Below are 14,850 nucleotides of genomic sequence, written 5' to 3' on the forward strand. Positions count from 1 at the left end.
GATTTAACTCACCCCTGGTGCTCTGACAGGTTTGCAAAAATAAAAATATCTGACCTTCAAATTTCTCTCAGTTAAGCTCTAGTCTTTGCTGTCATCTTTGTAACTGGAGTGATCTGACACCACTGCTGGAGCTACAGCGTGCTGGGAAAACTGGGAAGCCTGCACCAAACACCGAGGGTAGCAGAGGAACTCTGCCAACTCGCAAGCACAGCCGTGCCCAGGCAGGCCGGCAGGAGGACTTCTGAGGGGCACCTGGCCCCCAGACGCCAGGGCTTCCCCATGGCGACAAGAAGTGCGTGCCCAAACACTTCCGGGAGGCACGTTGAGGCCGGACAAGCACTTCCGGGTGGCACGTGGCAGCGGGGGCGGCTCTTTCGCATGTCTCACCTGTGGTAGCGTCGTCCACTCCACAGGAATCGGCGTAGGCTTGTACCATGGCGTCTCGGTACGACCGGGCAATCACTGTCTTCTCCCCAGACGGACACCTTTTCCAAGTGGAATACGCCCAGGAAGCGGTGAAGAAAGGATCCACAGCGGTGAGCAGCCAACTTCACCACCGCCCCCCACCCCGCCCACCATGCCCGGTGTCATGCCTTCCTTACCCAGCTGCCCCAGCCCAAGGCTCCGGTGTGGGGGGGTCAGGAAAGGAGAGCCTCCCACTTGTGAAAATTGCTGCGTTCTTTTAATTGATGGAGATGCCCTTTCTGAAATTTGAGCAAGAGGCAGCAAGAGGTAGATTTCATAGGTGTGCAGCCGCTTTCAAAGCATAGCTCCAGACCCAAAACTAGGGTGTCAGTTGAAGCCTTGATTTTAGAAGCAATATGAATGCCGTGTCTGACAATAAGAGAAGAAAAGACTTCTTCCAGCCAGTAACAGCCATCCTGAATGCACATAAGCCACTTCGCGGGAATTCACAGATGCGTGGAAAAGTAGCAGTTACTTTGTGTGGGTACTGTTGTTTAGCAGTAATTACATTAAAAATAGACCATGCCTGCCCCTGAAATAGGAACGATTAAAGTAAAATTGAATCTCTTATTGAGAAGTTGGTCGGGGCGCCTGGGTGGCTCAGTCGGTTAAGCGTCCGACTTCGGCTCAGGTCAATGTCTCGAGGTCCGTGAGTTTGAGCCCCGCGTCGGGCTCTGTGCTGACCGCTCAGAGCCTGGAGCCTGTTTCAGATTCTGTGTCTCCCTCTCTCTCTGACTCTCCCCGGTTCATGCTCTGTCTCTCTCTGTCTCAAAAATAAATAAACGTTAAAAAAAAATTAAAAAAAAAGAAAAGAAAAAAGAGAAGTTGGTCAAAAACGCCAAGCCAGTTATCATACATTTCCACCTGTTAAAAGTAATTGTCCTAAAGTTTTCACCTGAATATTTGGCAGCCTTTTAGAGCCTCTAAGCCCCAAGAAACTCCGATCTTTTGCCACTTTTTGGTTGTTGTTCAAATAATGCTGGAATTCCTTGAGAGATTATACCCTACATTATATTTATGTATCCACATTTCTGAAAAACTTTTAAATGCTCAGGGTAGCAGTACTATTCCTGCCAAGTTTTAATTATATTTAATAATATTAGTGATTTATAAAAATTAAAAAGAACAACATTGCCCTGGTAACCAAAGATCTATTATCCCGAATCTTCTAAGTCCTAACCTATGAATCAGAAGGATCCAATTTTTTTTTTAATCTCTCAAATTTCATGAGCATGTTTGTTTTGTATTTTGGAAATTGAGACACTAGCTATGAGACCACACAGTGCATTTCTAAGTGTAGCAGTGTCTGTATTTTCCCTCACTTTCCAAAGCAATTTAGTTATGGAAGGAAATAATTCACTTTTATTATAAATCTATCAAATGTAAAGTGGTAAAAAAAAAAATAACACTAGAAAGAATCTTATCATTTTTAAAGTATTTTTCTATTTAATTGGGCCCTCTAGTTTTGTTTCTGTTTTATAAGTAATTTTTTTAGAATTGTAAATTTAAGAAAAGCCTGATGTAGCTTAAACCAAAAGGGTACCATTTTGATAAAAACAAAAAGTTGTATAATCCCCAACAAGGCATGAAGCATATGGTTAGAAAATAATGCCCAAGTTTTAGAGCCTAAAATAAAGGAAGTAATGGTAGAAGACTGGGGTGTAATAAGAAGCCACATTGGCTCATTTAAAATGTTTTAAGAATGCTATAGAACTGATTGATAGTTCCTTTGTAATGAGCTGTAAAAGGGTAAAGATATAAAAATACCTATAGTGGGCATTTTTAAAGATACATTGGAAGGATGAGACAGTTTCGTCTCAGGATTCTGAAATTATAATTTGCATCTTTGCATGGAGTTGTTCATTGCGTTTCCTTGAGGGTGCTATGACCTTTTATGGGGGGTAAAGTTTATAATGGCATTTATTAAAATACGCCACAAAATACTCTGTCTGTAAACAGTAGTTGCTGTGAGGACTTATAAATAAGCCAGGGCTGACCAGTTTTGACCAGCATGTGGATGCAGTATTATTTAGTAATACAGGAAGTTATGGGGACCACATTTAGAGTCTTGGCCTCCACTTCCTTCTTATTGATTATCTTATAGCATGAAATGAGGCAAGAGGCCTGTTTTCTTTTTGCTTTAGTTCCTTTTTTCATAAATGAAAAACATGTTTGAATAACATCTTGGAGAGGTAATACCTTTCTTCTTAGGAAAAAAAGTCATGAATCCTTTACAGTATTCCCATGAAAAAGGTAAGATTTATTACCATTCCTTACACTGTCCTTTCTCTGACCCCGAACTGTTACTGGCTCCACGTTTCCTACTTTTTCAAATCTTAGCTTCACATTCTGGCCATCAAATTCTTCCATAATCCTTATCAACCCTCTTTAATTAAAGGGGCAGCTTCATTGGTTTACTCATCATATGTGTTTGTGCCCTCGTAGGTGGATGGAGGAGAAAACACCTTTATTTCTGCCACACTCCCTCTTATTTATCCTTTGGGAATCTCCTCACATTGCTTCTCCTTGATGAAGCCTTCTCTGATCCACTCCAGCCATCATGGCTCTTATTCTTTTCCGGAATTTATAATCTGTACCAACTATTTGGCCTCATATTCACTTTATTGTTAAATTTTTTAAATGTTTATTTATTTTGAGAGAGAGGACACGCAGGAGAGAAGCAGAGAGAGAGGGAGAGAGAGAAACCCAAGCAGGTTTTGCGATGTCAGCTCAGAGCCTGATGCAGGGCTCGATCTCATGAACCCCAAGATCATGACCTGAGCCAAAATCAAGAGTCAGACGCCCGACCGACTGAGCTACCCAGGTGGCCCATGGCCTCATATTCACTTTAATTTCAGGCCTATTTAATAGGCTTCTTACACCAACTGGATAGTAGGATCTTTAAGAAGCTAGGTAGCCTAATTCCTCTTGTATTTATATATATACCACATGATATACTACAGTGAGGGGGCTAGGTAAGAAGTAAGCGTTTAAGTAATATTTCTTTTGTACCAAGTATTTTATGTATATTTTGTAATGTTAAGGACAGTATTTAACTCCCTTTTTTTATGTGTGGAAACTGATTCATGGCTGTGATAGCTTCCTGAAGGTACTCAGCTAGAAAATGATGGAGCTCATATTCACACCTAATTTTTTCTACTTCCAAAACCTCTGCTCTTTGCATTGTACCATGAAATTTGTTCGATAAATATTTGAATATTAATTGGCTATCACTATCATGAATTTGGAAGGCAAGTATGCATCAGGTAAGGCAGCCAACTTCTCTAAACTGCAGTTTCTTTAATAGTAAAACAGGCGGCAAACTAGCGCCTGCTTCATAGAGTTGATGTGAGTTAAATGAGGTAATAATACATGTTAAGCATCTTGCACAGTGTCTGGTTCACAGCAGCTATTTAATAAATGGTTGCTATTATTATTTACTCTCCCTTTGCTTTCTCTTTTCCCTTCACTTTTGTCCGTGGTTCTTCTAGCACATTCATTTTTGTTGAGCACTTACATATGCCAAACATGGTGCTGGGTTCTGGGGTTTCACAATGAGTAAAATCCCTGTTCTTAGAGAGTTTACTATCTTGCAGGAACATTAGATGATTAAGTGAATGGTCCTAACTAGGCCTAAATGAGTATTATAATGGGGAGAATATGGTACAGTATGGGAACTCTAGATGTTAGGGAGATTCTCCTGAGGAGGTGATATTTAAGTAAGCACCTGAAAGATAAACGGTAGCCACGTTAAAAGGTGGGGAGGGGGAGGGGTATTTTAGACAAAGGAAATAGCATGTGGAAGACCAAGCAGCAAAAGACAACTATGTTCTATGAATTGGAAGGCATTCCAGATCACTGAAGCAATGTAAAAAAAAAAAAAAAGAGAGAGATGCAGAGAGAGAGAGAGATAAAACTAGAAAGAAGGGCTGGATCATAGAATGACTTTAAGAAAGTAAGAGGCCTTGAAAGATTTTAATGTGGCTATTGTCATTCTCTGGATTATTACTGATCTCTCCTTCTAGTAACAGACTGCGTTTGTCCAACCACAGAGGCACTCACACGACTCACATAGATTCATTCATAGTCTCTATCCTCTTGTACACAGTGATAAGCATGTGACTCAAATCTAGCCAATGTAAGTCCATCCTTAGGACTTTTTTAACGCTAGAAATAGAGGTAGCTTTTTTACTCTGGGACAACTGTTGGGACGTGTGTCCAAGATTGCCAGTGGCCATCTTTCTTTTTCTGTAACAGAGAAAGTTTCTGTGCATTAAGAGAGCAAAAGGCTGATATGTAAAGAGTAAATATTACAGTCCCTACATCTTATGGTTCCAGGTCCAGTTCTGTGCTGTCTCAGTTTGCTTAGTGAGAAATGGTCCTTACTAGTTCAAGTTTTTAAGTAGAGGAATGACACATTCAGATTTTCTTTTTTTTTTTTTTCATGTTTTTATTTTTCAAAGATTTCTCAGACTTTAATGTGGTCAGTGGATTGGATGATATCAAGACTGGAAGCAGGGAAACCACAAAGGAGTCTATGAAGTAATCCAGATGAAATATGATAGTTTTCACTAGGGTTGGAGCATAAATGGGAATAAGGCAGATTTTAGAGAAACTTTAGTGGCATAGTTGATACAATTTGATTATTATTTGGGTAGTATTGGGGGAGAGGAAGAGGAGAGAAGGAGGTACTGAAGAGGGAGGAGTCAAAGATGGCACCTCTGTTTCTGGATTTAGCCTCTGGGTAAATGGCCCTGCCATTTTCTTAAGGAATATGAAACTTGACTGAAGTTTGAACCATTGAGGTTTGGGACTTGTTGAGGTTGAAATGCTTATGGAACTATAGTAGGCAACCTCTAAAATGGCCTCCAGTGATCCCCACTTTCAGATGTTCATGCCCTTGTGTAATCTTCTTCCCTTGGGTGTGGGCTGAATCTAGTAACTCTCTTCTAGGGAATAGGATAGGCAAAAGTGATGGGATGTCACTTCAGAGGGTAAGTTACAAAGAGATGGTGACTTAGGTCTTGAGCATCCTCTTTCACTTTCACTTGCTTGTTCTTCTAGCAGGCAGTTGCCATTTTGAGTTGTCCTATGTAGCAAGGAATTGAGAGAAGCTTCTGTTCAAAACACAGTAAGGAACTGAAATCTGTAGCCCTACGATCCCTGGGGAACTGAATCTTGCTAACAACCATGTGAGTGAGTGTGGAAATGGAGCCTCCCCTATGAGCCTTGAGATGAGTACAGCCCTGGAGGACAAACTTGATCACAGGCTTGTGAGAGACCCTAAGTCAGAAGGTAAACTGTGTCCAGATTCCTGACCCACAGAGACTGAGGCATGAGTCTCTGTTTGGAACTCAGGAGATTGATCTGCGCTAGAGATAGTAATTTTGAAGGGCATTACTTCTCTCCCCTACTTAACATGTATGTTGAAGGTCAAGCGATGTTGAAGGTCAAGCGAATGAGTATTCTTGAGTTCTGTCTTCACTCGAGAAGATGAAGTATAGACTGTAGACTAATGCGCTATGTAGAGGATAATCTACAACCATGAGGGACCTTAATGATTTGTGTGTAATCCACCCTGGCTAAACTCTGAGAGGAGTCGGGGGTAGAAACCATGTTGCCATCAGCTGAGGGATGATGACACTATTTGGGTTTGAAGGGGTTGAGAGAGAGGTGGGAATGAAATTAAGTGGTCTTTAAGATTTTAAGAGAGACTTTAGCATATGTTTAAATTGCTGGTGAGAATAAAGCCTGTAGAGAAATTCAAGGTTTGTTTGTTTTTATGTTTATTTTATTTATTTTTTTAACTTTTTATTCTTGAATATTTGGAACACACAAAGATATAAAGGGAATATCATAATGAACCTCTGTATACCCATTACCCAGCTCCAACAGTTATCAACATTTTACCAACCTGTTTTATCTTTCCCCAACTTTTCCCTCTTTCCAATGGAGTGATTTTAATTGAATTTTTTATTGAGATAATTGTATATTCACATGCAGTTGTAAGAAATAATACACAGGGATTTGGGGGCACCTGGCTGACTCAGTTAGTAGAGCATGCAGCTCTTAATCTTGGGGTCATGAGTCCGAGCCACATGTTAGGTGGAGAGATTACTTAAATAAATTAACCTAAAAAGGAAAAAAAGGAAGGAAAGAAAGAAAGAATACATAGGGATTCCTTGTGTACTTTGCTCATTTTCTGCCAATGGTAGCATTTGCAAAACTATAGCTCAATATCATAACCAGGTTGTTGACATTGATAAAAGCCACCTATTTTATTCAGATTTCTGGTATCACTTGTATGCATTTGTGTGTATATTAAGTTGTATCAGATTTTATTGCCTGTGAACTTTCTTATATCCACAGTCAAGATTCTTTTTTTTTTTTTTTTTTTTCTGAGAGAGAGGCAGGGCGGGGTTGGCGGGGGGGAAGAGGGGTAGAGAAAGAGAATCCCAAGCAGGCTCTGCACTGTCAGCACAGAGCCCAATGTGGGGCTCAATCCCATAAACCGTGAGATCATGACCTGAGCTGAAACCAAGGGTTAGATGCTTAACCAACTGAGCCACTCAGCCTCCCCAATACAGTCAAGATTCTGAATAGTTCCAACTCCACAAGGATTCCTCATGATGCTCTTATATAACCACACCCACCTCCTTACCCTGCCTGCCCTACACACCCTTGTATCCATAGCCCTCATCCTTGGCAGCAGTCATCTGCCCTCCGTTTCTAAAATTTTTTCATTTCACTTTTTCATTATGTAAATGCTATTCTATAATATGAAATCTTTTGGGATTTGCTTGTTTCCCCTTTTTCCCCTTGATCTAAGTTGTCGCATATGTCAACATTTTATTGCTCAGTTGTATTCCATGGTATGGATGTACCACAGTGTTTATTCACTTGTTGAAAAATATTTGGGTCGTTTACAGTTTGGAGCTGTTATTTGTAGATATGCTATGAACATTTACAGCAGTTTTTTTGTGTTAATATAAGTTTTTATGTCTCTGGTATAAATCTCCAACTGTGCAATTACTAGATTATATGGTAATTGCATGTTTGGTTTTATAAGAAACTGCCAAATTGTTTCCCAGAGTAGCTGTATCATTTTACATCCTCACCAACAGTGTAAGAGTAATCCAGCTTCTACACATCCTTGCCAGCATTTGGTGTTATTATTTTTCATTTTGTCCATTCTGGTAAGTGTATAATGATCCCTCTTTGTAGTTTTAAATTAGCAGTTAAATGGCTAATGATATCAAACACATTTGTATGTGCTCATTTGCCATTTGTATATCTTCTTCAGTGAAATGTCCTTCATGTCTTTTATCCATTTTCTTTTTCTTCTGTCACATTTTTATTAAATTCCATCCAGTTAACATACATTGTAGTATTAGTTTCAGGTGTAGGATTTATCAGTTACCTGCAATACCCAGTGCTCATCACAAGTGTGCTCCTTAATCCCCATTGCCTATTTAACATCCCCCAACCTCCCCTCCAGCAACCCTCAGTTTGTTCTGTATAGTTATGAGTATGTTTTATAGTTTCTCTCTCTTTTTTTATCCCTATGTTTTTCTGTTTTGTTTCTTAAATTACACATATAAGTGAAATGATACAGTATTTGTCTTTCTCTGACTTACTTTGCTTAGCATAATACTCTCTAGCTCCATCCATATCATTGCAAATGTCAAGATTTCATTCTTTTTTTATGGCTGAGATATATCCGATTGTATATGTGTGTGTGTGTATGTGTGTGTGTGTGTGTGTGTGTGTGTGTGTGTATGCCACAATTTCTTTATCTGGTCATCAGTCAATGGACACTTGGGCTGTTTCCATATTTTGGCTATTATAGATAATGCTGTTACAAACATTGGGGCACGTGTATCTATTTGAATTAGTTTTCTTTTATCCTTTGGGTAAATACCTAGTAGTGCTATTGCTAGATCATAGGGTAGTTGTATTTTTAACTTTCTGAGCAATCTCCATACTGTTTACCACAGTGGCTGTAGCAGTTTGCATTCCCACCAACAGTGTAAGAGAGTTTCCTTTTCTTTGCATCCTTGCTAACATCTGTTGTTTCTTGTGTTGTTAATTTTAGCCATTTTGACAGGTGTAAGGTGATATCTCATAGTTTTGATTTTATCTTTCCCTGATGATGAGTGATGTTGAGCATCTTTTCATGTGTCTTCTTTGGAAAAATGGCTATTTGTGTCTTCTGCCCATTTTTAATGGGATTATTTATTTTGGGGGTGTTGAGTTTTTTAAGTTCTTTATATATTTTGGATACCAACCCTTTATCATATATGTCATTTGCAAATATCTTCTCCCACTCTGAAGGTTGCCTTTCAGTTTTGTTGATTGTTTCCTTTCCTTTATATCTTGATGAAGTCCCAATAGTTTATTTTTGCTTGTGTTTCCCATGCCTCAGGAAACGTATCTAGTAAGAAGTTGCTATAGCCTATGTCAAAGAGGTAATTGCCTATTTTCTCCTCTAGGATTTTGATGGTTACCTGTCCATTTTGAACTTATTTTTGTATGCGGCATAAGAAAGTGGTCCAGTTTCATTCTTTTGCTGTCCAGTTTTTCCAACACCATTTGTTGAAGAGACTGTCTTTTTTCCATTGCATAGTCTTTCCTGCTTCATGGAAGATACCATATAGTTGTGGGTCCATTTCTGGTTTTTCTATTCTATTCCATGGACTAGGTCTCTGTTTTTGTGCCACTGCTATACTGCCTTGATCAGCACAGCTTTGTAATATAACTTGAAGTCGAGAATTGTGATGCCTCCACCTTTGCTTTTCTTTTTCAAGGTTGCTTTGGCTGTTCAGGGTCTTTTGTGATTCCGTACAAATTTTAGGATTGTTCTAGCTCTGTGAAAAATGCTGTTGGTATTTTGATAGGGATTACATTAAATGTGTAAATCGGTTTGGGTAGTATAGACATTTCGACAGTATTTCTTTTTCCAATCCATAAACATGGAATGTTTTTCACTTTTATCCATTTTCTAACCAGATTGGCTTTTCCACTGTTGAGTTTTGACAGTTCTTTATGTATTCTAGATCTAGCCCTTCATCAGATGTAGGGTTTGCAAATATTTTCTCCCTGTCCATAGCTAGTCTTTTCATCCTCTTCATATGGACTTTCATAAAACAAAAGTTTATAATTTTGATGAGGCCCAATTTAACAGTTTTTCCTCTTACGGTTCATATTTCTTGGTGCCAGGTCTAAGAACCCTTTGCCTAGTTCCCAAAATTTTTCTCCTGTGTTTTTTCCTAAAAGTTTATAGTTTTGCATTTTACGTTTAAATCTGGGATCTATTTAGAGTTAATTTTTGTATATAGTGTGAGGTATAGGTTGCAAATCATTTTTCAGTGGAGTATTCTGAAATCTCAGATATTTCACAAATAAGTAAATACTTCAGTATACATCTCTAAAAAATAGTTTCTTAAAACCATTATCACTCCTAACGAAATTGACAAAAACTCCTTAATATTTTGTAATCCCCTACATTCTGGTTTTCCTTGTTGCTCACAAAATATCTTTTTGTAATTGTGTTGTTTAGGTCTGAATCTAAAGTCCATGCATTGGTTACCCTTAGGCATCTGTTTTAGTCATGAACAGCATCTCTTCTTTTTTTCCTGGCTTTGACTTCTTGAAGAGACTGGGTTAATTGTTCAGTAGAGCATCCCACTTTCTAGATTTATCTGATTGCTTCCTTGCTGTCAGAGATTTTACTATTTGGAGAGAAGAGTCTAATGAATAAATAAATAATTGTAAATGTGTTGACTGAAAGAACAAGTTATTATAAAGGATAATAGAGAAGGACTCCTTGAGGTGAAATTGAAATAGAGACTTGAAATAGGAAAAGAAGCATTCCAGGCAGAGGGACTTGAAAAAGTCTTGAAAAAAGGTAATGTGACTGGAGCTTGGTGAATAACAATGACATACTGTTGGATAAGTAGGCAGGAGCCAGATCGTGTTCAGCTTTATAGGCAAGACTAAAGAGTTTGAAAGGATTTTCTAGGTACAATGGAGTGCTGTGGAAGGACATTCACCTAGAGAGTAATCTTGACCCTATTAAGGTTTTTAATGCTCACCTTGGCAGCTTTGTGGAGTCTAGATGGGAGTGCAGGGTTGGGGTGGGAAGATGGAGAGCAAAGGTAGAAAGGGGAAAACTATTAGGCTATGTAGTTGTATGTGATCCAGGCAAGAAATGATGGTTGCTTGTACTAGAATGGTGATGGGGAACTGGTTAGCTTTTGTAAGTGAAATGGACAAAAACAAGGTAATTGATTGGAAATAGATAGTGTGAGAGGAGGAACTATAAAGGATAACAACTGGGGTTTTGGCTTGAACAGTGGAATGGATGGTGACTCATTTCCTCACATGACTCTGGCTGCCAGTTTGTGATGCTTTTTTAACAAGTTATGAAATAGTCTTCACAGATAGTCTTCCTGCTTTTCTAGTGTTGTTTTTAAACTAGGTATGGATATTGAATTTTATCAAATGTTTTGTAGCTTTTATCGTTTATACTATTTAATTGTTTTAGTTAGGACTCTTTCAGTTGCAAGCATGAGAAACCCAACTCGGGGCACCTGGGTGGCTCAGTCCACCGAGCATCTGACTTTGGTTCAGGTCATGATCTCATCGTTCGTGAGTTGCAGCCCTGCATTGGGCTCTGTGCTGACAGCTCAGAGCCTGGACCCTGCTTTGGATTCTGTCTCCCTCTCTCTTTGCCAACCCCCCTCCCCGCTTTCTCTCTCTTTCAAAAATAAATAAATATTTAAAAAAAATTGTTTTTAAATAAAAGAAATCCAGCTCAAACTGATTTAAGCAAAAAATTAGGATGGATTTGAACAGCATGGGTCCACTTGAACTTTTTACAGTACTGTAAATGTATATCTCTTACTTACAATTTTTTTAATGTTTATTTATTTTTGAGAGAGAGAGAGAGGGAGCACCAGCGGGGCAGGGGGAGAGAAAAAGAGGGGGGCAGAGGATCCAAAGCAGACTCTGTGCTGACAGCAGCGTGCCTGGTGCAGTGTTTGAACTCACCAACCTCGAGATCATGACCTGAGTTGAAGTAGGACGCTCAACCAGCTGAGCCACTCAGGGGCCCCATTCCTTACGATTTGCTTAATGTTTTCTTTTCTCTGGCTTACTTTATCGTAAGAATAGAGCATATGACACATATAACATGCAAAATGTGTGTTAATCAACTGTTTATATTATCAGTAAGGCTGCCAGTTAACAATAGGCAATTAGTAGTTAAATTTGGGGGAAGTCAAAAGTTACACATGGATTTTCAACTGCATGAGGTGGTAGGGTTGGCACCCCTAACCCCTGCATTGTTCAAGGGTCAACTGTACTGAATCAAGTACCCAAAGGGAGCAGGGGTAAACCTTCCTTTCAGGCTCAATTACATGGCTACTACAGTCTTCTTATAGCCCTAGAACTGGTGTGTCTCTGTTTCTTTTTCCTTCTTTTCCTCCTCTCTTCCGTCTCTGTGTCCATCTCTTACTTGCTCTTTATATTACTTTCACCCTCAGACATGACCTCCCTAAGAGTAGCTCCTAAATAGTCCTAGGCTCCAGGCTCCTAGCTATAGGTAAAGAATTATCCTGTCTTCCAAACACTTTAAGTAAAACTGTAAGGATTTACTGGGTTGCATTACAGCTCCACCTAAAGACTCCTTATTTTTCCAAGAACAATTGAAGAGCTCTTGTTATCAGAAGGGCAAAAAAACCAGATCTTCATTCTCCCCTGTAACATTTATATTAAAAGATTTGCTTTCATTGAAACTCCTAAAATTCCTGGAATGAACCATAATTGTTTATAGTATGGTACTATTTTTCTGTGTTTGTAGATTCCATTTGTGAAAATCTTGTTTAGAATTTTTTTTTAAAAATTTAATGTTTTATTTATTTTTGACAGAGAGAGAGAGAGCGAGAGAGACAGACAGACAGACAGAGCATGAGTGAGGGGAGGGGCAGAGAGAGAGAGGGAGACACAGAATCCGAAGCAGGCTCCGGGCTCTGAGCTGTCAGCACAGAGCCTGACGCGGGGCTCAAACTCAACGACTGCGAGATCATGACCTGAGCCAAAGTAGGATGCTAAACCAACTGAGCCACCCAGGCACCCCTTGTTTAGAATTTTTAACATCAGCTTTCCTAAATGAAAATCACTGGTACCTTTCTTTATTTAGAAAATGTTATACTTGCCAGATTTTAACATTGTTATGTAGCTTTCCAAAAAAAGAGTCAGGAACATTTTTATTTTGATCTGTGCCATGGAATAATTTAAATAACACAGGAATTACCCATAACAGCAGATTAGGAAAAATTCATCCATGAACCTTCTAGGCATAACACTTGTTTTTGAAATTATCCCATGTTTGTTAGAGACTGTGTTGTCTATTATTTTCTTGAGTCAGTATGGGCAGTTTTTTAATTTTTCTAGTCTGTCATCCTTTTCACTAAGGTTTTCATGTTGATTAACTTAGGGTTATAATTTTTAAATTCTTGCTTTTTCACACTTGTATATATTTTTTACGCTTTGTTCCTCTTGGCTAGATTAACTGAGATATCTCTTAATTATTCCTTTAAAAGCTATCTCTTGGTATTACTTGTCAATTATATTGTTTTCTCCCTAATCATTAATTTCTGCTTTTTTTCTTATTTTTCCCATTAAGCTTCGCTTAAATATTTGTATTCCTTTTTTAACTTCTTGAGTAACTTATTAATTATTTTACAATGAGATTAGGAATTTTCTTCTGAGAATAATTTTACCCTCATCCAAAAGACTTTGATATTAGGATTTTCATTGTAAACATTTTCTAGTTTGTGTTGGAAGTTTTAAATGCTTTAAGTCAGAATTGTTTAGGTGAGAATTATAAAAATTATCATATGTGGTGATCAATTAATTTATTAAAATTTGGGGGAAATATTGAGATTTTCTTGAGCCATAATTTATGTTACATTGTTAGAAAGTCCCATGGCTTTTCCCTATAAGATATAAAGTTCAACCTGAGTCTGTTAGATGAGGGTGGGATGTAGAGGGAGGGTTGTTGTTTTAGATAGCATGATTAGGGAGAGGCCTGTTAGATAAATTGACAGACTGGAATGAAGTGAGGGAACAAGAAGAGCAAAAGCCTTGCTAAATTGTCTTAAGTTTTATTTAATTGAAAGATGTAATCTCAGGTCTAGTTCTGTATTTAACCTATTCTATATTTCTGTTTCAATGATACTAATTGAGAGCACACCTATTTGCATAGTTAGTACTAATATCACCCTTGGCCACAAGGCAATCATAAACACAAATACCAATTCTCAAAATATTTAGGTTACCATTGTAATACAAAATTAAACTTCTTATAGATTACTCTTGAGCCCCTGAGAATATGGGCATGTTTCCACAGAAGACCCAGTTTGAGAACTACTATCCTTACACATTATTCTTTAGACTTTTTCCCACTTCACTCTCAAGGGAAGAGGTGGAGAGAGGAACAATGGGATTCTTCTTGTTGAATTCATGTTAGAATTGAGGTTTTGTTGATCAGTGAACTAGAGTGAAGGCATTTGGTCTTTCTCTTGGCTGCTTATGTTCCCCAAGCATTATCTCTCCAAATTGTGAGATACATGGGAGAGCTTTCAGAATTTTATCTACTTAATTTTCTAAACTACTTCTACTCCACTACTGGTATTGCCCACTCTACAAGGAATCCACATGGATTCCCAGCATTTTCTTTCATTTTGGTTAAAATTGTTCTATATCTGCTTAGCACTTCTTCAGGTGTATTGCGTGAGTTTAGGACACTCGTGTAGTTATAGCATTGGTGGTATATTCTTCCAATCTCGACCTGTTTGTCTTCTGTACTTTTGGGTTTGGAGAATGGAGTAATCCTGTACCTATGCAGCTGTTTTCTCAGAAGTCAACTTTTCTCATTTTTATTGAATGGTTAAGAGAAAGCCTTTTCCGGGGCGCCTGAGTGGCTCAGTCGGTTAAGCGTCCATCTTCAACTCAGGTCATAATCTTGCAGTTTGTGGGTTCGAGCCCCACATCTCTGTTATCAATACAGAGCCCTCTTCTGATCCTCTGTCTCCCTGTGTCTCTGCCCCTCCCCTGCTCGTGCACTCTCTCTCAAAAATAAACATTAAAAAAAAAAAGAAAAAGACTTTTCCTACAAGTCATGTGGTAGGATAACTTCATTTTAATGTCAAAACTAACAACTAATTATATTTTTTAATCACTTGATAGGTTGGAATCCGAGGTACTGATATAGTTGTGCTTGGAGTAGAAAAGAAATCTGTTGCCAAGCTTCAAGATGAAAGAACTGTGAGGAAAATTTGTGCCCTTGATGACCACGTTTGCATGGCTTTTGCAGGTACT

The 14,850-nt window shown here is 38.6% G+C and overlaps 1 protein-coding gene across 2 annotated transcripts in view; it reads left to right on the plus strand.

Annotated features, from left to right (window-relative positions):
* Positions 1–356: 356 nt before the first annotated feature.
* Positions 357–14,850, plus strand: part of PSMA8 (proteasome 20S subunit alpha 8) — a 63,141-nt gene continuing 48,647 nt past the window's right edge. For both annotated transcript variants that reach the window (XR_006195428.1, XM_042911163.1), the window contains exons 1-2: positions 357–536; positions 14,719–14,845. Coding sequence is in view for 1 of the 2 variants with exons in the window: in XM_042911163.1 (XP_042767097.1) it covers positions 435–536; positions 14,719–14,845 (229 nt within the window). In the remaining variant the exon portion in view is untranslated. The remainder of the gene's footprint in view (positions 537–14,718; positions 14,846–14,850) is intronic.

The sequence above is a fragment of the Panthera leo genome, chromosome D3 (genome assembly GCF_018350215.1).
Source record: "Panthera leo isolate Ple1 chromosome D3, P.leo_Ple1_pat1.1, whole genome shotgun sequence".
Lineage (NCBI taxonomy): Eukaryota > Metazoa > Chordata > Mammalia > Carnivora > Felidae > Panthera > Panthera leo.